The sequence below is a fragment of the Strix uralensis genome, chromosome 20 (assembly GCF_047716275.1).
Source record: "Strix uralensis isolate ZFMK-TIS-50842 chromosome 20, bStrUra1, whole genome shotgun sequence".
NCBI lineage: Eukaryota > Metazoa > Chordata > Aves > Strigiformes > Strigidae > Strix > Strix uralensis.
In genome coordinates, this window is record NC_133991.1 from 8594346 (window position 1) to 8617634 (window position 23289).

The 23289-nt window shown below is 61.2% G+C and overlaps 2 protein-coding genes across 5 annotated transcripts in view; both read right to left on the reverse strand.

The window, feature by feature from the left end:
• PHF12 (PHD finger protein 12) overlaps positions 1 to 6824 on the reverse strand; it is a 32998-nt gene extending 26174 nt beyond the window's left edge. For 2 of the 3 annotated variants that reach the window (XM_074890035.1, XM_074890036.1), the window contains exons 1-2: positions 6421 to 6824; positions 5891 to 6072 (exon numbers count right to left, since the gene is read on the reverse strand). In XM_074890035.1, the coding sequence (XP_074746136.1) occupies positions 5891 to 6072; positions 6421 to 6486 (248 nt within the window). In that variant the 5' untranslated portion in view covers positions 6487 to 6824. Of the gene's footprint in view, positions 1 to 5890; positions 6073 to 6420 lie in introns of those variants that run through there. The other variant, XM_074890037.1, reaches the window with a different exon arrangement.
• A 599-nt stretch (positions 6825 to 7423) lies between these two features.
• On the reverse strand, positions 7424 to 22658 carry SEZ6 (seizure related 6 homolog). 2 transcript variants are annotated; one of them, XM_074890039.1, is made up of 17 exons: positions 22479 to 22658; positions 14074 to 14649; positions 13868 to 14001; positions 12794 to 12986; positions 12257 to 12442; positions 12012 to 12180; positions 11332 to 11498; positions 11055 to 11249; positions 10473 to 10611; positions 10197 to 10393; positions 9926 to 10120; positions 9652 to 9843; positions 9375 to 9572; positions 9236 to 9274; positions 9003 to 9123; positions 8818 to 8920; positions 7424 to 8321 (listed from the first exon to the last, which is right to left on the reverse strand). In XM_074890039.1, the coding sequence occupies exons 1-17, from the start codon at positions 22543 to 22545 to the stop codon at positions 8292 to 8294; spliced, it is 2901 nt and encodes a 966-aa protein (XP_074746140.1). In that variant the 5' UTR covers positions 22546 to 22658; the 3' UTR covers positions 7424 to 8291. The 2 variants fall into 2 exon arrangements, with proteins under 2 accessions (XP_074746140.1, XP_074746139.1); XM_074890038.1 differs by having other exon boundaries at positions 7424 to 8337.
• Between the last annotated feature and the right edge of the window lie 631 nt (positions 22659 to 23289).

The following is a 23289-nucleotide window of genomic DNA, read 5'->3' on the forward strand; positions in this document are numbered from 1 at the left end:
TATTTACAAGATAGTGCTAAAATCTCCATAACAAACAGTCATTAGCAGATTAGTATTATGAATCTAATCCAATTAAGAATTTCCTTTGCAAATGCCTGGAGGAGTTGGAATTCCTCTGGGAAGACCTTTCCATGTTTTGAAAGGCTCCCTGAGTCACGCCTGCAGTTCTGACATACCAGGAAAGATCAGCTCCAGAGCAGCACCAACAAAGCCCTCCCTGAACCCCACCTCGAAGCGAGCCGCTGCACCCTACTGAACTTGAGGAGTCAACTCAAAAATGGACCCCACAACAGCACAAAAACAAAGGTTTCTCAGTTCCACAAGTACCAGTCAACATAAAACTGGCACTTTCCCAAGCAAAGAGACAAAACAGCGGAGAATTTTCCTTATTAACAGTCTCGTACCGTGCCCTTTCAAACAGCTTCAGACCATTACGGATGTATGACATAACGCTAGTCCATACAGCAGGCATGTCTGATGACAAAACTTAAGGAGTTAAACACCCCCCTGCTTGACTTTCTCAGAATCCTAACGCCTTGCTCCCACCACTTTACACTGATGTTGAGAACAGCAGCAGTGATCCCTGGCTTGATCTGAGTGCCCAACTCTTGCCCACACGCAAAATCTGCTCATGCTCGGTTTAACACAAGCAACAGACATGCACACACAGGTGAGAATCATGGTTTGCAAGTCCCCAGATTAGATTAGTTCATCAATCTCTTACTGTGAATGGTTTTCTGGTGCCCTCAGATTAAGTTTGTAGATTTAGGCTGACCTTATCTGTCACTGCATCGAGAGATTTAGGACAAAATAAGGAGAGCGAAAGATCTCGTTGGTACAACTTTGCTGAACAGAACTGCCAAGACTGATCATGTTACCACATCTGCAGACACATGCGCAGTGACCCTCCACACTGAAAAACCAAGCCAGTACAATTGCTTCCTTCTGGTTTAGGCCCCAACCCTACCAAAATATCAAAGCCAAAGATACATAAAAACAGAAGTTGTTGTTTCTTTTTATAAAGTGTATACTTAAACCAATACTGCTTTAACAAACTACCAGTTAGGTAGATTCAAACTTGTTTGGAACAGAACAGCTTGCTCTGATCTCTAAAACGTGATTACATAAATATCAAAGTAGGTTTTTGCCAGTCATTTAATGTAAAAAAAAAAAAAACCAAACCCACCACCAAAAACTAGAAAATCTCAGGATAAAAATTTTCTGTGGAGTTAATCTACAAGCTTTTTTTGAAGCTGTCAGAAGTGCCGGTGACACAAGTAATTCAATGTACTGAATCCCTGCTCCTCTGTAGTTTGCCATGAGGCCTGAAGTTAGTCTCTTCCCCACCTCTCCAGACATCCTGCTACTCCTTGCAGCAGCAAACGCTTCAAACCACTCAGTTTCCAAAGTTTCACCTGAAACCCCCGAGGCATCCAAAGATGCCCATGACGGGGAAGGATTAGCTAAGACAATAGACAGGCTAATGTTTCCCTCTCCTCACACAGAATGGGTATTTATGAAAAAAAAAAAAAAAACAAAGCTAGACCAAATGCCAAGACAAGGCAGGACATTTCAGACCTGAATAAGGTGGGGAAAGTTATTGATGTCCTATCAAACACAACTTTTTCCATTATTTGTGCAAAGCACTTCACCGATGTGACTCATAGAAAATATGCAAAACTAGTTTAGCTTCTACTTCCCTCTGCAGCTCTGTTACTCCAGTTCTTCGACAACAGAGCTTTGGCAAAGACTGCCAAATCGGAGGGGAAATGGAGCCAAATGCTCCAAATATAAACACTAAGAGGCAAGCGTTGCAAAAAGTCTGATGGAGCTAGCAGGCCCCAGTAGGGATGCAGCGTACCTCTCCCAGCACAGCCATGGGGTGACCCAGCAGCTAAGGGAAGGCTTTTTGCTGGGCACTGCCACAAAACTGGTACTGTTTTTTACCGTAACAGGCAGCTGGGCAGCTTTAGGCAACTCAGATCACTTTGCCATGCTAGCAGGGCTTCAAGTCCCTCTTATAAATCGTATGTGAACAGCAGCATTCAACGAGGTTAGCGATTTTGGGCTCCTCCAACCAGAAACTCGGGCAGTGAGACTTTAAAAAAAAAAAAAAAAAAAAGGGAAAAAACAAACACAAAACCGTTCTGTGTTAGTTCTCCCTCCTGTTGTCACTCCCCTCCCCCAGCTTGTTAACTAAACTTTTCCTCTCCCAGGGAACTTTCTAATCCTTCAGCGAAGCTGTAATGGATTCTGAATTCGCAACATCAGGCACTTTGCAAACAGACTTCAACGTGAATCAAGTTTACCATGAGCTCAAGAAAATATAGGGAATTCTAACAATCACATAACTAGAAGGAGGATATAAACGGGGAAGAATAGTACTGGAAAATTGGTTTTCAATCTTGTAAAGAAGGAGCATACACCATTCCCAGGGGCCCGGGTTAAGGCAGAACATCATAATGAAAATGCATGCTGCACCGTTACCCAAAGCAGCAGATTATGGTCAAACAGCATAACTAAAAGCAGACTTAAGAGCTAAAAATCCTATGCTCTGTTTTCAAGAATTATTAAGGACAGAAAAAAAAACTTCTTTGTAAATTCAAACCTGAAGACAGTCACCTAACTCTGATATTAATCCAAGTATTTTGAAGCCAAGTATCTGGAAGGGATTTTACACTTTCCTGTATCCCTCCCGCCCAGCCAGTCTTTCTGCAGCCCTGCTGGTGACCCTCCCGGGCCACAGACTTACAGTACCTGTAGGAGTTTTACGCTGAACTAGCGATTCTGAAACGGAGTTGTGAGAAGAGCTGACAGACGAATTGGGAAGCCACTTCCACCCACATTAATTCAGGAGAGCAGTAGTCCCCACAGCGTATCAACAAAACTTGTTATTTACCATCAAAGACGTGTAATACTAGCAGACTCGGAAAGTTTTGAGGGTTTTGGCTGAGCACCTTCTGTTTTCTGCAGAAAACAACAGGTTTAGGTACTAAATTGAAGTTAAGGCAAACTGCTGAAGTTTGAGAACCACACACTTACCTAATGAAGCCAACTTGCTTGCTACAGGTTTAAACAACACGATAGAGAAGAAGCGATACTGAAGCCATCATCTTCTACACAGGAAGAAACAAAACTAGTTTATGGGCCACTGAGCTGGGTTAACTGCTGGGTTTGTCTCCAGCCTACTGCGTGACTTGGGCTGATCACACCTTTGTCACTCATTTTCTTTTACAATATGGCCTCTCCTATACAGCTTTAACCAGCTGATTACAAATCCTAGACCAATTAAGAGCTGCTCTTTTTTTTTTTCTTTTCTTCTTTTTGCTATGTTGATAATAAATGCAACCTGGTACTAAAGCTAACAATAAATATTTAAAGAACAGGTAAGCTGTCAACACAATTCAGCTAGTATGCCCCAGCTGTATATTTAAACTGCTATTCAAATGACTTAAAACAAGAATTGCATTACAACTGCTATTCTTTAAATAAAAAAAGGAGGCAGAAAGGAAGTTGCAAGAGCTGCCTTTATGCCTAAATTTATATCCAGAACGGAAGTTTACTTGAAGCAAGGTGTAGGAGGTAAAGGGAAGAAACACAAAAACAGAACTTGAGCATCCCTTCGAAACAACCTGGTTCACTTGGAGGCCTGGGCTGAGCAATGGGCAGAGGTCCACGAGGAGGGAGGCAGAACTGGGCCCACGCCTTTAGGCGAAGTCTATCCAGCAGCACACAGCCGGCCCGCTGCGCCACTCCAGACCGTGCCACCTCCTGCAGCAGGGACCAGGCTACTGTCAAAATGATCGCCTGAGATACCCCAGGAAAGACAACAGATGAAGTGAGACAGTGTAATCAGAATTGCCCCTTCTTGTTCTGAAGGGTGACTAGTTAGCCAGAGAGGGGATTTTTTATAATTATAATGCAACTAGCTCAAGTACAGCCAAACCTTTACAGATATCTGATTTACGTGACCATTTCCCACTCGCTAACTACAAGAAACTTGCTAAATTAAGCCATGAAATTCAGCCAGATTTAGCCATGCACAAAGTCATCTTCTTTACAGTTAGGACTAACTAGGATTCAGAGGCAACCAGGAAACTCTACAGCATTAGTCAAGCTAAAAATCTCCGAATATGAAGTTGTAGCCATCACTCCAGCCTCACTAAGAGAAGGGTCAGGATGTGTTCGGCAACATCTGAAAGCAAACACCGAGTTTTAAGCAACTATGCCTGATAAAAGAAAAAAAAAAAACTTAAATTAAAGCTCAGCAAGAAGGCTGAACAAAAAAAAAAAAAATAGTGTCCTCCTAGTAAATATTAGAAGATCTGCACCACCACCACCAGTAGCACTTCCTCAGGGTAGGAGGGATGATGTCATGGCTGCACGCTACAGCATTGTCGGGTTCGTCTGGCTACATGCTGCTAACGGGACACTCCCTACAAAACTGTGACCGCACAGTCAGTTTTCTTGGTATCAGCAATCAGTTTAATAAGTGTTCAGAGACCTGCAATTAGCATATAAACGCAGTATAACCACCAAGCAAAAGAAGAAAAAAAAAAACACAACAGAAAAAAAAAAGCAAAGAGGAGACAGCTGTAACAGGGTGGCAAACAAAGCTCCAAAGCATGAAAGAGAGAAAGGAATGTGGTTAAAAAATCTCCCCTAAGGAAGAATACTCTGTACGCCCAAGCTCCAGCTGTTTGACTTGCCCCACTCCCTCCTCCACTCTATTATCCACTCTGGCTGTGCTAATTTAACACAAACCGCCCGCCTGTGTCAACTGTTGAAGGGGAGATTCGGGTAAGGCGGCCTCGGATGCGTCTGGGCTCCCGGTGCAGAAAGGAAAAAAAACTTTAGGGCGGAAAGTTCAGGTGCCTTTGGCGGGTCGCTTTGTGCCGAGAGCTTAGGAGGGAAGGCAGCGAGAGTCCTTTCCCGCTGCAGCCTCTACCGACTAGAGCTTTGCCACCGCCTCCACACGCACCTCAGCTCTCACAGGGCACCCAGATTTGCATGCAGGAAGATCTGCCCTCATCAACAAAGCCACACAACTCCCAGCAAGAGGACCCGACTGCCCCCAATTCACAGCAGTCACTCCCACGGATACGACAAGCAGGTCCGAAGAGTCAGGACGAAGGAAAAAAAGGAGGGAAAGGAATAAACCCGGCCGATTTTAAAGTCTGGAAGCCTGGATTTCCACAGGGAAGGTATTTTCACGTTTGAGATACTGGGGGAGCGCTGCGAGGGTTTGGAAGTCATATATGCAGCCAAAATGGCGCTGAGAATAAAAATATAATTTAAAGGAAGGTCGCCATATTGTAAACAGTGAGGCAGGGAGACACAGAGACAGCAACCTCCATTATTCCCAGCAGCTGCAGCAGCACGGAAGCGCTGGGAACGTCAAGGCCTTGGTGCGGAGACGCCACCGCCGCTTCCCCCCACTCCGGTCAGGACCCTCCGGAGGCCCCCCCGAAGCAAAGCACCCTTAGAGAGGGGTGAGGAGAGGAAGTTATCCGCTCCGGGGGGGGTTTGGAAGGCCGGGTAGGGGCAGCAGCAAAGCAGCCAGGCCATGCAGCCAGCGGCCTTGCTCCTCTCCAAGGCCTCTCGGCCACTGCTCAGCACAAAAAGAAAGGAGGGTGGTGGACCCCCCCACCCCCCCGGAGAAAGCAGCCAGGGGGCTTTTCACCCCGGCCGCTGTGGATTACTCTCGGGGGGATCAACCTGAGTGGGGTTTGCACCTTCTTTTTGTTCCTCGCCTGCTACGCTCGGCCCCATGTCGCCCTCCCCCTCCCCGGGCAAGGCAGGGACCTAACGGAAAGCGGGAGCCGTTGGAGGGAAGGTGCTGCCTGGGCCGGGACGGCCAGATCCGGAGGGAGATAGCGCCGAGCCTTACCAGCACTGGAGGTGGAAAGCGGCGGGGCAGTGATCGCAGCACAGCAGATCCCCTCCTTCCTTGCAGCTATCGCAGCTATCGTGGTTAGTGGCCCTGCCACTTCGCCTGGGCTCCTTCTCGGGCCTCCTGCTCTTCTTTTCCCCATCTTCGCTCTTGGGGGGAGCCAGGAGGGCTTGGATTTGCTGCACATGCACAGACAGACAGAGAGGGGCTCTGAGGGGCTGGGACGGACCCTGACCCCAAGCGCCCTTCTCCCAGCCGTCTGCCGGGGCAAAGCGGTCCCGGGCCCAGCTGGGCCGGGGGGGGGGGGGGGGGCGGGGGGCACACACACACGGTACAGGGCCTCGGCCGGGCCCGCCCCGCCCGCCGGCCCCGTGTCCGGGAGGGCCTCTCCCGGGGATTGGGCGAGCCGCCTCCGTCCCTCCGCACTTCCTTGTATGGCCACGGGGCTCCGGGGGGGGGGTCCCTCGCCATTTTGCAGCCCCGCGGCCTCCCCGGTCAGGCCTCCCCCCCCGCGGCCCGGCTCTCACCTCCATGAGCCCCCCGGAGGTGTCCAGATCGTAGACGATCGTCTTGGTCTCCATCTTCTCCCACATTCATCCAGCCCGGGAGCGGCCCCGAGAGCCCCCCCCCCCCGGCGAGAGGGAGCAAAGCTGGGGTGGGGGTGTAGGGGTGTGGGGGGAGCGGCCCCTCAGCGGCGGCGGCTCCGCGTCGAGAAGGGGGCGGCGGGGGCGGGCGGCGGGGCCTAGCCCACGGGCCGCTGCGGCTTGCCCGTCGTCCTCCTCCTCCTCCAGCCGGGCCCGGGGGCGGTTGCGGGGGGCCCCGCGCCCGCTGCCATGCCGCGCAAAGGGGGAGGGAGGGGGCGGCGCGGCCCCGCGCCCGCCGCCGCCGCACACGCACCACACACAGGCGGCGCCGACGCTCAGGGCCCCGCCGCCGCCGCGCCGCCCGCGCATGCGCAGACCGCGCCCCGCCGCCTCCCGCTCGCGGCCCTGGCGCGGCTTGGGGCGCGGGGGGGGGAGCGGGGGGTGGCGGACGCGCCGCTAGTGCGCAGGCGCGACGCCGGCCCCGCCTCCCCCGCGCGCCTGTCTCGCTCCGCCCCTTTCCCGCGCAGGCGCGGCGCGGGCGCGGGAGGGGCGGGGCGAAGGCGGGGCGGCGCGCAGGCGCGTGGCTGCCGTCACGTTCCGGGGCGGGAAGGGAGGGGGGAGAGGGGGGAAAGGGTAACGCGGCGTCCGTGACGTCACGACGCAGGGCGGGGTGGGGCGGCGGGGCCCGCCCGCCGGCAGGGGGCGCGCGGCGAGCGGCGCGCCGGGGCGGAGGGGGCGGCACCCTGCTCTGACGTCACCTCCACGGAGGCCACGCCTCTTAAAGCGGCAGTGGCACACACACACATGCATACCCCCCCGCCATGGGGGTGCTGTTGGGGGGCGCAGGGTGGGGGTAGGGATGTGGGAGGGGGGGCTTAAGGCGCACCCTGGGGGGGGCGCACCCCCTTTCCGGGCTTCGCGGCTCTGCTGAGGAAGACGCCACCGCTTCTTCTAAAACACCATTTTTTATTAATGAAACAACCAAAAGATGGGGGGAATGTCCTCTTCAGACCGGGGGGCGGGGGGGGGTGGCTGGGGCCGGGGCCGAGACAACCAGCCCGGACGGGACGCGGCGGGGGGGCACAGCCATGCCCGGTAACCCCCTGCCCCCCCCGTCACCCCGGGCTGGCGGACCGGATCCGGCCCCGCGGGGGTACCGGGACGTGGGGTGCGGGGGGGGACACGCCGGTGGCAGCGGGGACGCCCCGGGGAGGGCGAAGCAAGCGGGGGGCTGGGGGGGGTCGGGGGACGCAGCATGCTCGGGGTACGGGGTGGGGGAGCACGTCCCTGCGTGGCAGTGAGGAGAGACACGGGGTGCAGGGGGGGCCAGGCCCTGCGTTGGGGGGGGTTGGGGGCACCTCCATGGCCACCCAAGCCCCTCGCTCCCCCCCCGGGGCTTTGCAGGGTGTCCCGCTGCCCCCTCCCCACTGCAGCCCCGGGGAGCCCTGTCCTTATCTGGGGGGTCCCTGCGGCCCCGCTCCCTCTGCCCGGGTCCCCCCTCCATCACGGGGGCTGGGGGGCCGCTGTGCCCCTTCGGGGGGCTTGGGGGTCAGGATGGGACCCGGGGACCCCTCCTGGCTCAGGACCCCGTGAGCCCGGAACGGGGGGGTGGGTGACAGGGAGACTCGGGCAGACCCCACAGGGGTCCGGGTGGGTTGGGGGTGGCAGAGGGGTGGCCAGCGCCCGGGTCGGTCCCGCTGAGCGCTCGGCTTGAGTCTCCTTGGGAGAGGTGTGCCCGGCCTGTGCCGGGGGCCAGCGGGCACGGGGGGGCCCAGGAGGGGTGGCTGCAGCGCCCAGCTCCACGCTGCCCACACCTAGATGGACACCTCATATTCCCTTGTCTCCTGCAAAGAAAACAGACTGCGAGGGGTTGGACACTCGGCGGTGTGACGGGGTGCCCGGGACAGGGACGGGGCATCTCCCACCCCATAAGGCCCTGGGGACATATCCTGGACCACAGACGGCCCTGGGCATGCATGTCCCATCCCACGTGTGGACCAGGGATGGGTGTCCCAGGTGATGTGTGGTCCCTGGATGAATGCCCATCCCATGAATAGTCCCTGGATGGATGTCTCATCCTATGCATGGGCCCTGCATGGATGTCCCATCCCATGTGTGGTCCCTGGATTGATGTCCATCATGTGAATGGTCCCTGGATGGATGTCCCATCCCATAGAATGTCCCTGGATGGCTGTCCCATCCCATACATGGTCCCTGGATTGCATTGCTCCATCCCATGTCTGTCCCACCCCACCCACAGCTCCTGGCACACAAGGCCCATCTGATTCAGGGTCCCCAGGGTGCTCAGCCTGGGGGGGGGGCGCGGGGGCCAGTACTTACTCCTGTCTCGTAGGTGGGGTTGTCGAAAGCTGACTCCACGGTGATGTGGTCATAGGGGTGGGAACCAGCGAGGGGCAGCTGCAGACCCGGCTTCCCCTGGAGTCTGTGGGGAGAGAGAAGCTGGGGTGGGCAGTGGGGGGGCCATGGGGACCCCATGGGGTGGCGGGGGCCACCCAGCCACTCACTTGGAGAAGTAGAGGTAAATGCCCCCAATGAGCAGGGCCACCACCAGCACGGGCAGGAAGATGGCGATAGCAACGTTGGTGCCCTCCAGCGCCGTCCCTGAGGGCACGGCCTTGGCCACGGCTGTCCAGGAGAGTTGGGGGCTCACCGAGGGGTCACCTCACACCAGCTGCACCCCTGGGTGCCCATCTGCACCCCGGCACCCTAGGCTGCCCCAGCAAACCCTTGCCCTTACCATCCAGGTTGCGGTTGCTGTAAAACTCATCGTAGGAGGCTGGAAGGGGTGGAAGAAAAAAGCCAGCATCAGTGGCAAGAAGTGGGGTGCCAAGTGGTGCTGGTGGGGTGCTGGGTATGGGGTTGGGGGGTCCTCTCACCAGCCTTGCAGATGGGAGGCGAGCCGCTCCAGTGCGAGGGGTGCCCGGGCAGGCAGCGCAGGCTGCCCTCACCCAGCAGCACCCGGCCGGCGGTGCAGGAGAAGCGCAAGGTGGCTCCTGCCGGGTACAGCCGCCGCTCGGGGGTCTGCCGCCCACCCGCCGGCACGCCGGGGTTGTGACAAGGCTCGTACGTCTCCGCTGTGGGACAGGGGCACAGTGGCATCAGCACCCATCACTGGTTTGGGTGGCGTTCCTTGGGAGGGGGTACCCAACTCACGGATGCATTTGGGGAGACGGTCGCTCCACTTGGGTCCCCCCACGGTGCGGTCGTGGCAGGTGAGGGTCCCGGCACCCGCCAGGACATAGCCCTTGTCGCAGACATACTGCACGGTGGCTCCCACTGGGAATTTAGGGCTGGAGACCACCCTGCGGCTGTGCTCGGCGTCCCCGGGGTCCCGGCAGGAGGTCACTGCGGGTGGGAGGGACCGGCGGTGACGGCGGCTGCCGGGGATGCGCTGCAGGGCAGGGGGACGCCGGTGGCCGCCGCTCACCCCGCTCGCAGGAGGGCAGGTCGCCGCTCCATGTCAGGTCCCAGTGACACATCAGGAGGTCGGTACCAGCCAGCTGGAAGCCAGGGTAGCAATGGTAGGTGACCACGGTGCCATGGAGCAGCTCCGGCTGTGAGGACGTCTTCCAGCCATTGGCAATGTCCGGCAGCTCGGGGCAGGTGTCGTTACGGGGGACCTCTGTGGGGACGGTGGGGTGAGCAGGGTGGCAGGGACACTGGGGACACCAGGGATGCCATCCCAGCGTGGGGCTCACCGGAGAAGTGGATGACGAAGCCTTGCCGGTAGGCACCGGCACCGGCGCCAGGGTCGGACTGGAACTGGACGGTGACATCAGCGGTGGAGGCGTAGAGCTTGAAGCGGCCGCGGGTGCCCGTGTACTGGCCCAGGATTCGTGCTGTCAGGTCGTCCCCGTCATAGAAGGTCAGCACGTCCCCCGTGCCCAACCGCAGCCTGGAGTGGCAGGGCCATGAGGATGGGGGGTAGACAGACACCCCCCCATTTCCCCAACCCCGGTTGCCCCTGCACTCACACACGGACGTCCAGCATGACGCGTTTGTCCTCCTCCACGTGCAGCCCCCAGATGCAGTCCTGGCCCTTGCCGTACGCCTCCGGCCAGTTGGGTGACAGCACCACACCGGCCGCGTCCGTCAGCTCCCCGCTGCACACCGCTGTGGGCACACGCTGGGCTTGGCCCTGCCACGGGGGCACCCACCACAACACCCACCAGCACCCACCACCCAGTGTCCAGCACCCACTGCAGCCCCCCTGCTCCAGCACCCACCATCCACATTGGCTCCGGCTCAAGCACGCATCATGGCATGGTGGCTCCAGCATCCATGACAGCCCATCCCTGCCTTCAGCACCCACAGCAACCCCCAGCACCCACTTCAGCACCCCAGCTCCAGCACCCACCATTCCCGTTGGCTCCGGCTCCCACCATGTCCCTCAGCTCCAGCATGCACCACAGCATGGTGGCTCCAGCATCCATCATGGCCCATCCCCAGCTCTGGCATCCACAGCAACCCCCAGCTCCAGCACCCACGGCACCCCCCAACTCTGGCACCCATGAACGCCCAGCTCCAGCACCCTGGCCCCCAGCCCCGGCGCCCACCACGGCATGCCGGCTCCGTCTCGTTCCATTGTGGGTCGCTGGGGTCGACGCACTCAATGATGGTGGAGCCCTGCTCCAGCGTGTAGCCGGGATCACAGGTGAACTCCACCGTGGTGCCCACGGGGTAGCGGGGGTCGCTGGCCGTGAAGTTCCCGTACTTGACGAAGGGCTCATAGCAATGCCCCTGCTCGAAGGCTGTGGGCACAGGAGCAAAGGTCCACAGGGGCCAGGTGGGTGGAGGGATGCCCGGGTGCCCCCCTATGCCCCAGACCCGTACCCTCATAGCGCAGCGCCATGCCTGCAGCAGCCCCACTGCTGTCGGTGGTGAGCTCCACGAAGAAGTGGCGCCCGGTGCTAAGCAGCCCCTCGATGGGCAGGTACTCCACCTCGTAGGAGTCATACACTGGTGGTGTCTCCACGTTGTTGCCATTGCGGATGATGAGCCTGCCGAGGCATGGCGGGGGCAGGGTGCTGTGCTGACTGTGACCAGCAACACCCCTCCTTGGGCATGGACAGTAGCACCCAGCCCCAGCCATGGCCAACAGCACCTACCCTTGAACATGATGAATAGCACCCATTCTTGGGCACTGCCAATGGTATCTTCCTTGAACATGGCCAACAGCACCTATCCTTGACCGTGGCCAATGGCCAATAGCACCCACACTTGGGCATGGCCAACACCACCAATCCTTGAACATGGCCAATGGCACCTATCCTTGAATATGACCAATGACACCCATCCTTGAATATGGCCAATGGCACCCATCCTACAACGTGGTCAACAACACCCATCCTTGAATGTGGTCAACAGCACCCATCTATGGGCATGGCCAAGAGCACCCATCCTTGAATGTGGCCCATGGCACCCATCCCCATCCTTGAACTTGGCCCTGTGCCTGGTGTGGAGCTGCCCCAGAGTACCTCCCCACCATTCCCCGCCTTGCCCTGTAGCCAAACCTGTCGTCATCCTCTGCCAGAGAGACCTTCTCGAAGTGGAGGTGCAGTCGGTGGCCAGTGGGTGCCTCCAGCAGCCAGTGGCATGTCAGGTTGTTGCTGTAGTTCCCGGGGAAGCCGGGCGAGACAATACGTCCCACCGTGGCATTCCGGACCACCCCGCCACATGCCGCTGCAGGAGAGGGGCCATCAGTGGCCGGCTGTGCCACGTCAGCTGCGCCATGTTCCCCCCGGGTGCCGGTGCTTACCGAGGCAGAGGGGCTCGCGGGCGCTCCAGAAGGGGCGGGTGGCATTGCGGCAAGTGAGCCGACGGGCGCCGTGCAGCTGGTAGCCGGCGGCACAGCGGAAGTGGGCGTCCCCGCCGGGGTGCAGGCTGCTGACCGAGACCTCCCCAAAAGCCGGCCGCGCCGGGAAGGGGCAGCTCAGCAGGTAGGCTGGGGGCAGGTGGTGACATTATGGGGTGGGATGACAAACCCCCACAGGACCCCAGCCCACCCTGCACCCAGCACCCATCTCCCCAGCCCGCCCCAGGAGTGCCTGGGTGCTGCAGGGCTGAGTGACACAGCGCCTATGGCTGCTGGTAATGATGCTAAATGAGGCTGTAATTGCTCATGCCAATTAGCTCTCCATTAGCGTTCTTCCCCGGGTCGGTGCCCGCTTAACCTGCCAGCGGCACAGATAAACTCTGCCGTGCATCGCCACGCTCCAAATTAGCACCGTGCTGGTGGGGGACCCCTCGAGGGGGTACCAGGGGGTCCGTGCTGGCGGCAGGCACTGCCCCATACCTTGGTAGTGGAAGTGGTAGGAGCCAGGGCTGGGGGGCCGGGGGCTCTGGAAGCGGAGGGTGAGGAGGTTGGCGGGGCTGCGGATGACCTGGCCCCGCAGCAGGAAGGACTCGTTGGCCAGGAGGGTGGGCTCCAGGCCCCCTGTGCTCTCCACCGTCAGCGTCTCCCCCTCTGCCAGGCTGATGTTCTGGACCTGCGGGGCACGGCCAGGGGTCACCGCCCTGGCATCACCCCAGCACCCGGCTCAGAGCCGGACCTCAGGCAGCTTGCCCGCGGTCGATAGCGCGCTGGAGCTCATCTGCGCGGGGCAGCGCCTTTCAAACACGGTTGGCAGCGCCATAAACCATCCTGCGGTAAGAAGAGCGGCAGGGCCCAGCCAGCGGTTCCACCGGAGCACTGCGGCACAGCCGGGCCCACGCCGACAGCCAGCCCTCCGGAGCAATTTGCTATTAATGATGTTAATTAAGCAGTGCTGCGCAGCGATGAGCAGCAGCACTGGCAAGTACTGCTGTGCGAGCTGGAGGAGCTGGGGCTGACCGCAGAGCTGCTCACCGCCGGCTTTCGGCAAGCCACGGCACTGCCCCATGGTGGCCCAGGCGGTGGGGCCAAGCAGAGGTGGGGACACATGGCCATGTGCCGTGGATGAGAGCAGCACGTGACCTCGGCACCGCAGGAGCTGCTGCCAGCCTCTGATCCTGGCAGGTGGGTGCTGGGTTTTCCTGGCTCTGCACCAGGGCGTTGCACCCACCAGCATTGCTTACGCCTTCCCCATCAGTGCTTCGGTAATTAAATCCCACGTCGCTTCTTCCATGGTGGGTGCCAGCCATGGCAGCCAGTGGGCATGGGGATCCCACCAGCTCACATGCCTTCATCCCTGCCCCAGGGCCCGAGGCTGGGTGATGGCCTGAGCTGTCTTTTCTGGATTGGGGACATGGGTACAGGGACAAGGACAGGCACAGGATGGCCTGTTTGCTGCACTGTGGGTGGCCACGCAGCTGCAGCACAGAACAGGGGACGGGCCATGCTTGGCTGTGGGCACTGGGCACCCCATCCCACCCGCAGCCCCCAGCTCACCTTGAGCTCCACGCCGTAGCCAGGGTAGACGGAGACGGTGTAGGTGCAGTCCAGGCTGCCATCATAGGGGACCCCAGCCGGCTCCGGGGACACCAGCCAGCCCTCGGGGCCCGCCAGCGTCCGGTTGCAGGGGGCTGGTGACAGAGGAGATGCCAGCTCAGCTCCACTACACCCCAACTCCCCCCAGCTCCCTCCCCAGTGCTCACCTGGCCCCTGCAGCGTGGTGACAGTGGTGGTGGTGATGGTGGAGGTGGTGGTGGTCCCCTCCTCATCCCCAGGGACCACAGCAGCCCCAGTGTGGGGTTCCGGGGAGGTGTCAGCGGTGGTGGGTGCCTGGCTGGGGGACACAGGGCCTGACTCCAACACCCCAGCGGGGGACCACGAGGGGTCGGCACCCGGCATGGCCCCCCACGCCTCCCCCCATGGCCCTGGGCGCCCCGCCGGTGTGGTCAGCGGGTCGGTGGGGAAGGCGGCTCTGGGCAGGGCGGGGGTGCGTGGTGGAGGCTCAGGGGCCGGGGGGCCGGGGTCTGGCTGGAGGGCATTGGCAGGCAGGAGGGGGCCAGGGCCGGCGGGTAAGAATGGTGCCTGGCCCAGGTAGTCCTTCTTCAGGAAGGCTTCATGCAGCAGGTCCTCCAGCAGCGGGTGGTGGTTGAGGAGCTTCAGCGTGGGCGCTGTGCTCACGAAGCGAGCCTCCGCCTCCCGCTCCACTGGCGTGGGCAGCGCCGTTGGTTCCCCCTCGGCCTCAGCGCTCTCCCCTGATTTCCTTTCCAGCCCGTTGAAGCCTGGGGGAAGAAGAGAGAGCGTGGAGTGCTGGGGACCCATGGACTGATGCTGCATTGTAGACTGATGGTTCATTCTGGACCAGTGACATGCCATGGACTGGGGACTGGTGATGCACCAGGGACCGAAGCTTCCCTGCAGACCAGTGCTGTGCCCGCTGTGGCACCCAGGACCAACCCTTGGATATGGACTGGTGCTGGGCCAGGGATGGATGCAGCACTGGGGACTGACACTGCACCCAGGAGCAATGCTGGTGTGATGCCACAGGCCTGTGCTGCACTAGGGAGCAACACTTCGGTGTGGACCAATGCTTCACCACAGGCCAGCACCGCCCCGAGGACTGACGCTGCCCTGCACACCAATACTGCACCAAAACTGTGTCGACGAACAAGTGCATCAACCATGTGCAGTGGGACCCTGCCACACCTCGCTCCAGCACCCCCCAGGCGCAGCCCTGACAATTAAGCCCTGGCTAATTAATGCACAGCTGCAGCTTGTACCATGTTAAGGGGTGTCCGCCCCTCCTGTGACCAAGCCCTGGTGGGGACAGCCCTGGGGTTAGGTGTCCCTGGTCACAGCTTGTCCCTCTCCATGGAGGTGGCCATCCCGTGCGAGGGTTCCTCAGGCCCCCGCATCCCTCTGGTGCAGCCACGCAGGTGACTGCCATGTCAGCCGTGACCGGTTGCACGGGGATGCCACCGGAGCCTGAACACTAGGACCCTGCTCCAGGCCACCAGTGTAATGAGGCAATGAGAGCTCATCTTCTGCCCATCCACCCCCCAGCCAAGCTGTTCCGGGGCAGTGTCAATCCACCAGGAACCTCCTCCCTGCTGATGCTCCCCACCTCCCACCCGCAGCCATGGGGACCCCCCTGCCACAGCCCCCCACCCTCCCATGCATTAGCCCTTGAGCAAATCCCTGGTGTGCCCAGCCTAGCTGTTTACAGCCTTTAGACCAAAACCAAAAGTATTTAATCAGCCCTAATGAGCCACCCAGCACCTCTCCCTGCCAGATCCAGCACTGCACGGTCCCCTCTCCGGGGGGGCACAGCTCCCCAGCCCCACTGTACCATAGCAAGGGGGATGCCACGGTGGGCCCCAGCATCCCTCCGTGGCGTGGCGCGGGGTGTGAGGCCGTGATAGTGTGTGGGCACGTCTCGCCGCCGTGCACAGGCGCTGATGACACGATACTGCCAATTACCGGGTAATTATACCGATCCGTAGCAGGGCAGGCCCCCGCGAAGATTAATTACTCTGCGACTGCCACTTTTAAGGGACTATTAAGAGACATTAGCTTGGGCAAGCAGCGTAGGGGGAACTGCTGGGTGCTGGCGGGCATCCCCACTGCCCCGGCACCCACCCTGCGTCCCCACTGCCCCGGGATGGTGACGATGCCCTGGGCACACCCGCATAGCAGGGAGGCAAGCACCCAGCCGCACCAACTCCGAAAGGTTCACTTGCCCCCCAGCAAGGCTAGAATTATTTTTTAATAGGATCCATTTATTTGAACATAAAAGTTAATGAGTTTATACTGAAGGGCGCCAAAATCTCTTTTAGGCTTTAATAGCAGATTAGTGCTCAGGGCCGGGCCCTGCGCCGCTGTGGCCGCCCCACACAGTGAAGACTGGGGCAGAGATGTCCACCCCAGCTCCCTGCAACCCCCTGTCCATGGCATCTCAGCTGCCCAGGGTGCTGGAGAGCACAGTGGTCCCCACTGGGGCTGATGGGTGAGGGCAGACCCCACAGCAAGGCTCCTACAGCAGGTCCCATCTGCGTGCTGTGGCACCCTGAGCTGGGCAGTGCCTGGGCACTGGGTGTGGCCCTGGGCTCTGCGTGGTGTTCTGGGTACCACAGGATGCTCCTGACACCAGGAGATGCTCTGGGTACCACGGGATGTTGCCAGCACCAGAGGATGCTCAGGACTAGGGATGCTCTTGGCCCTTGGGGGATGCAGGATGCTCAGGGCACTGTGGGAAGGCAGCGAGTGCCCAGATGTTGCCACACATGCCCCTCGAGCATCACAGGATTAGAGCCTCCACCTCCACAGTTGGCTCTAAGCAGCTTATCTCCAGTGACCGTGTCACAGCTGTGTCCCTCCCGTGTTCCCAAGGTGACCAGGGGGTGGTCACAGGGATCCCTGCTACCCAGCACCCACCCCTCCAGGCCTTGGCAAGCAGCAGGAACCCCCCCAGGGCTCAGGGTGGGCACAGACCCTTGCAAAGGGGCCATCAAGTCCCCACTATCTGGGTGCCCACAGGGGTCCCTTGGCATGCGTGATACATTCCCACAGCTGCATCTGGGCCGGGGTCCTAATCCCTCACATCGGCTTTGCTGGGCGGGAGTCTATTAACAACAGCCAGGAGCCAGGGAGATGCTGGAGACTAATCTGGCTGTGGCGGGCAGCTGCCCCCCCGGCAAAAATCGATGCTGCCTGCTGTCACAAATAAATAAATAAGGCGGCACGCGGCCACCTGGGGAGCACCGATCGATGCTGCCCACCAAGAAAGCAATAACACAGCACCCAGCTCAGCGGAGGGGACAGGGCAAGGCCCTCAGCTGCCCCAGGAGCATCACGGCCCCACGGCATGATGGTGCTCCGTGCCTCAGTTTCCCCATCTGTATGAGGGGGCTGGCAGCCTGGACAGGCAGGAGGTACAGACAGCCAGATCCCTGGCACAGGGGGAGGGCAGGGGTTGGGGCTTGCAGGAGTCTAGGTTTATTTTCCAATTTAAAATCCAATCTGGCTTTGCCCCCGCGACCAGGGCCGGCAGCCGTGATGAATGAGCTGTCAGGCAGCCGGCGCCACACTCCCCCACCCATGGCCCCCAGCCCCCCCCAGTCCCCACAGTGGGCACAGCAGCGGGGACATGCCTGGTTGATGCCAGATCCCCATCTCTGTCCCCTGCTTTGGTGGCCCTGAGGGATGGGGACCCCCAGAAGGGAGGGGAGAGCCCTCCTGCCTGCCTCTGGGCGTGAAGACCCCGTGGGCAGGAGCAGGCAGGGAATGAGGGTGGGCGCAGGTGGTGGGTGGGCAAGTGTAGGCAGCGTGAGAGTACAGGCAGTGTCAGGATGCAGGCAGGAGCGTGTGGGTGGTGTAAGAGCGCAGGCAGGGACGGGTGGGTGCAGGCAGCGGGTGGGCAGATAGGTGTAAGCAGGAGTGGGTGGGTGAGCACAGGCAGGTGCACACAGACTGCGTGAGGGTGCAGGCAGATGCAGGCAGGACTGTGCAGCCAGCTCCCCATGCCACCCAGCCCACACCATTGCCACCCAGCCAACCCACCGGCCCCCGGCACAGCGAGCTGGGCACCCCTGTCCTGCTGCCCCATGGTCTCCTCCACCATGGCACCACCAGCGAGCCCAGATGCCCACAGCCAAGCCAACGCTATCAGAGCACCCAGGGGGGCAACCCAAGGGGCTGCCCCGGTGCCACTGCAGGCAAGCACGGCCACCAGCCCCAGCGGCTGCCAGAAGAGCCCAGCTTTAATATTCATGGCAGCACTGGCGGGGAAGCGTTTGACCTTGTATGTTTTGCGATTCTCCTTGAATTGAACAGTCATTTACCCGCTGACACATGTCACATGTCGCCGCAACTGGTTCCCTGGAGCATCGCGGCGGCAGCAGCCAAGTGTCGGCTGACATACCAAACGCCGAGCCCCGAGCACCACCGACACTGAGCGGGCGTGAGGGCAGAGCCCGGCGGGCACTGGGGTGCCCATCCCTGGGGTTTTCCTCCCTCCCCAGCTGATGGGTGCCAGCGGTGCCCCCGTCCCTTCCTCGCCGCCCACGGCCCGTGTAATCCCGCTTTCCCCTGCTCTCCCTGCGGAGCTAATGCATTTGTACAGCAATTTCCCTGAGCAGCGGCGGTGATAAATTGCATGTCTGCTGCTATTTCGGACCTGAGCGCTGGAGCTGTGCCGTGCCATGTCCCCCCTCCCGGTGCTGACAGCGCCTAAATCAGCCCCCCCAACCCTGTGTCAGGATCCCCTGTGACAGAGCCCCCACTGCTGGGCAGCACCCACTCTGAACCACCCTAGGGTGCTCACGGCATGGGTGCCAGCTCTGGGCTCCCCCAGGACCCCACACAGCTCACCCCCCCGGCACACCCAGGGTGGCAGAGGGGGCACTCAGCCTGCAGGGCATCCCTGGGTGCTGGGTTTGCCTGCCCTGCGCAGGGCAGGAGGCAGGCAGGGAGAGCAGAGCCCCACTGCCCTCCCAGGTCCCCTTCCCTCCGCCCGCTGCCGGCGACAGTAATTGAAATCTGGTTGCGGGAGGCAAGCGAGAGCCGCTCGTCAGGCTCCGTGTTGGGCTGCTCAGCCATGTCATCTTCCCTGCAGACACCATTCCCTTCCCACGGGCGGGAAGCACGGAGCATCGCTGCCTGCTCCTGCCGGAGTCAGCATCCTGACTGCCTCCCGCACCCACCTTTGTCCCCCCAGGAATTCAACATGAGCATCCCCTTGTCAGCAAACCCCACAGCCTGCCCCATCACCGCTCCTCATGTAGGATGAACCATCCAACTCTGGAAGCCACCAAGGGCCATGTGTTCCCCACTGCTGCCACCCCCCAGGGCAGCTGAGGACCACCAGAGCCCACCCTACCAGGGCATTGCCCCCACCGCCAGCTGATCTGGCATTGCAAACACCTCTCTCCATTTTTGCAGGGTCACAGCAGAGCTCTCGCGTCTGATTAATATTTGATCCCTTCAACACAGCTCGTTACTGCATTTAAATTATATATGTAATAACCCCTGCTGGCACGGCGAGCCTGTGGGCCAGCTCCTGCTGCTTCTCCCACAGGCAGGGGATCGAGCACATCCCCAACCCTGGCCAAAGGGACCCTCCAACACCTTGAAAAATTTGACGAGCGGCGCCGGGTCTCAGCACGGGGCAGGCCTGGGGGGGAACCAGGCAGATGGAGACATCCCCGGTTGCCTCTGACGGGGCCAGGCGACCCCTTCGGGAGAGGTGCCAGTCCCCTGGCTGGCCCCGTGTCCCCAGCAGTCGGAGGAAAGGATGCTGCCGCTCCCGAGCTGCTGCCTGTGACTGGAGGGAATCCATTACCTCCCTGGTTATAGGCAGCTTTCAAAGGCAATCTTTCAATTGTGTGCATTTAAAGAATTGATTGGAGGCGAAATTATCCTCTCCCGCCGGAGCCGCCGGAGACACAACTTCATCCGCCTCCCCCAGGGCCTGCCTGCGCTCACAGGGGGCCCAGCAGCCCAGGGCCAGCCCCGGCCCCCACCCCGGCACAGGGTGAGACACAGCCCTGGTGAACCTCGTGCCAGTCTGGGGGTCCCACCAGCAGCACGTGGAGTGTCCCCCCACTGCTCTGCACCACACCTAGGAATGCCCTTGTCATGTCCTTGCCCAGGCTCCTTTGCACCCCATTTTCCCCTCCATGTTCCCGCTGCTCCGGCTCTGCCTGGCAGTTGCACAAAGCCTGGGGCTGGCAGCCCTGCCCGGCACAGCACCGTGTGCCAAATCCATCCCCACCAGCTCTAACCCGCAGCCGGTCCTGCAGCGACCAGGCTCCCAGGGGGACTTTGGAGGAGACTGGCCCAGCCCGCGTCCCCGCGGGGCAGCCCTGTCCTCCCGCCCTCCCTCCGGCTTAAGAGCATTATCCAGATAATCCTGGCCTGGCGGCATGGCAGCGTGGCGGTGAAGAACTCCTCCGAGGCACGCAAGCGACTAGCACACACACCGTTAATTACTGTACCAGACACCTGTTTCCTTCCCCAGCCCCCTCCTCAAGCCGAGACCCCCCCACCAGCACCCACATCCCCAGGGACGTCATGTCCCCCAGATGCACCATCCCCGTGGGCACGGTGCATCCAGCTGAGGCTGGACGGCACAGCACAGCTCATGGGGGCACAGCCAGGCCCCGAGCCCCCCGCCACATGCTGCTTCCCGTTACCCCAGCCTGCCAGGACCCCAAATTACAAGGAGCTCCCTTCAGCATGACAAAGATGACCCCCAAAATAAGCCAGGCCTGCCATGGCTTTGGAGAGCTGGGGAGAGGGGGTGCGGTGGGACAGGGTGGATGGAGCTGTGCCCAGCACTGTACCCCCCAGCTGCACCAGCACTGTGGGGCCCGGACCCCACTTTCTGCTGGGGTAAACCCCTGTGGGCACCGGGGGCTGGTGCTGCCCCACAGCTGGGACAGGCCTGCAGGCCACTGCGCAGGGTAGCAGGAGAGAGACAGGACCAGGCCCTGCATTGCCCTCACTCAGGGGGCATCACCAATCCCCCAGCACAGGCAATGGGTCTGAGGTCCCCCGTCCCCATGTTCCCCAGACCCACGTCATATCCCCACCACGCACCAGCCCATCAATGCCAAGTCAAGGCCACAGTGACACCGAGCGTGGCGATGCTGCACAGAAATCAGGGTGCTGGGCTGGGACCCCTGTCTGATGGGGGCAGGGAGCAGGTGGGTGAGCCCCATGGGCAGCTCCCAGCACATGGTGGAGGGCACAGGGTGGATGGGACCCTGTGGCTCCCAGCCCTGGGAAGAGCTCAGCACCTCCCAGGGCATCCCTACCTCTAACACTCTGGGAAATGCACATGCAGAGTTTAATTAACTTTATTGATATTCAGAAATTAGGGGACTGACTAGAGGTAATTGCTCATTAGAAATCATTAAACTGACATGGTAAGCACCAGCCTCTCTCAGGGGAAGCCTGCCCTGCCCAGGACCCCGCTCCCAAGACAGAGCCAAAAATAGGGACACCCACCCCCCCCACCCCCAGCAGAGCAGGACATGGGGGTGCCGTGCTCTTGCCCCACTTGCTGCCCTGCAGAGGGTCCCCCACACTTGCCCCCCCAAGCACGAGGACTGTGGCGGCAGCCCCGGGTGGCGGAGCGAGACGGGAATAGCAGCGGGCACAGGGCCACGACACCCTTCCCGGGCTGGGCTCGGCTGCCAGATGGGGAGTTTATGTAACTCCCTGCACGGCTGCTGCCTGCAGCTCAGCCGAGCCGTGCGGGCAGCCTGCGCCCCACTGCCTGCATCCTGCCTGGGCTCCCCCAATGCCAGACCCCCACCCGCATCCCACCAGCCCCCCCCTCCAGCGCCAGACCCCCACCCCACGCATGCCGCCCACCATCCGCACGGCCGCAGTGGACCAAGACACCCCAAGCTCCGGCGGGTCTCCCCAAGCCCCGGTGGGTCCCCAATCCTGTTTTTTGGGGGCAGCGGAGCCGCATGGCAGCAAGGCAGCCCATGCCCCGTGGGTGGCAGAGCCGACGAGCCGAGCTGGGTGTTGGCTGCTCTCCTGGGGAAGGACCAACACCCAACATCCGTCTTCCCTGCGCCCTCCCCGGAGCCGGAGGGGTCACCCCAACCGGGGCAGGGAGAGCCCCGGTCCCCCCACGGTAGGGACAGCACAGAGGGACCGGCTCACAGCCTGCCGGGGGTGGCTCGGAGGGCTGGGGGGAGCGGGTCCCGCCGGGCGGTGCCGTGCCTGCTCAGCCCCCGGTGCAGCGGTTCTCCCCCCCCAATCGCCGGTAATACCGGCAGAGGGGCCGTCGCCGGAGCCCGCCGGGGGCGGCGTTGCACCAGCCCGGCTGCAAACCGCTCTGCGCGCCCCCAGCCGCTCCCGTTCCCCGCGCCACCGGGGCGGGGGGCAAATAACGGGGGCGGGAGGGGGAATTCACGCTTCAGCGGGGGGGAGCGCCCCCGCCTCCCCGGGGGCGAGCGCAAGTTGGCAAAGTTTGGCGGCGACAAAGAGGGGCTGGGGCCACCGGTACCGGTCTGGGCGGGGGGAGGTTGGTGTGTATGGGGCGGGGGCAACGGGGATGGGGGGGGTAACCGCGGTGGGGGGTGTCGGTGCTTACCGTGGGCCGGGGCGCGGAGCAGCGCGGCGAGGAGCGGCAGGAGCAGGGCGGGCGGCGGCGAGCCCATGGCCGGCGGCGGTCAGCACCGCGGACAGCTCCGCGCTGCGGGCACGGCCGCGCCGTAACGCTCGGAGTGCGGCGCCCACAAATCCCGCCGCCCCCCCCCCCTCCCGCCCCGCGCCGTAACGCTCCGAGTGCGGCGCCTGACAATCCCTGGGAGAGGGGGGCGGAGGGGGGGGCTCTCTCCGCCTCCCCCCTCGCCGTAACGCCTCGAGTGCGGCGCCCGCCAATCCTGTAAGCTGGGAAAGGGGGGGGGGGGGGGGCTCCTCCCTGCCAACCTCCCCCCCTAGCCGCACCGTAACTCTCCGAGTGCGGCGTCTTCAAATGTTGGGAGCTGAAGCCTGGGGGAGGGCTTGGGGGTCTCCTGCCTGCTCCAAGCACCAGAGACCCCCCCACACAGGCTGGGGAGCCACCGAGGGATGCGGGAAAAGTCCTCGATGCCCACCCCATCATATCCTGTCTCCCCCCTGCCATGCTGCACCCTCCAGGACACTCACCCCAGCCCCACACAGCCCCCACAAACCCCCCCAGCTGCCCTTCCCCATCCCTAAATAGCCCCAACTGGGGCTGGGCTCATCATCCCCCAAGCAGGGAAACCTGGGCCCAGGGCAGTCCTCACAGCTGGGCACGGCCTGAAGAGGGGGGGGCCCTTATTCCTTATGGCGAGGAGTTGACACCCCCTCCCCAGTCCCCTGGCTGGGGGTCCCATTCCCCCGGGGAGGGCCGGGCGGCAGGGAGGGGGCAACCAGCC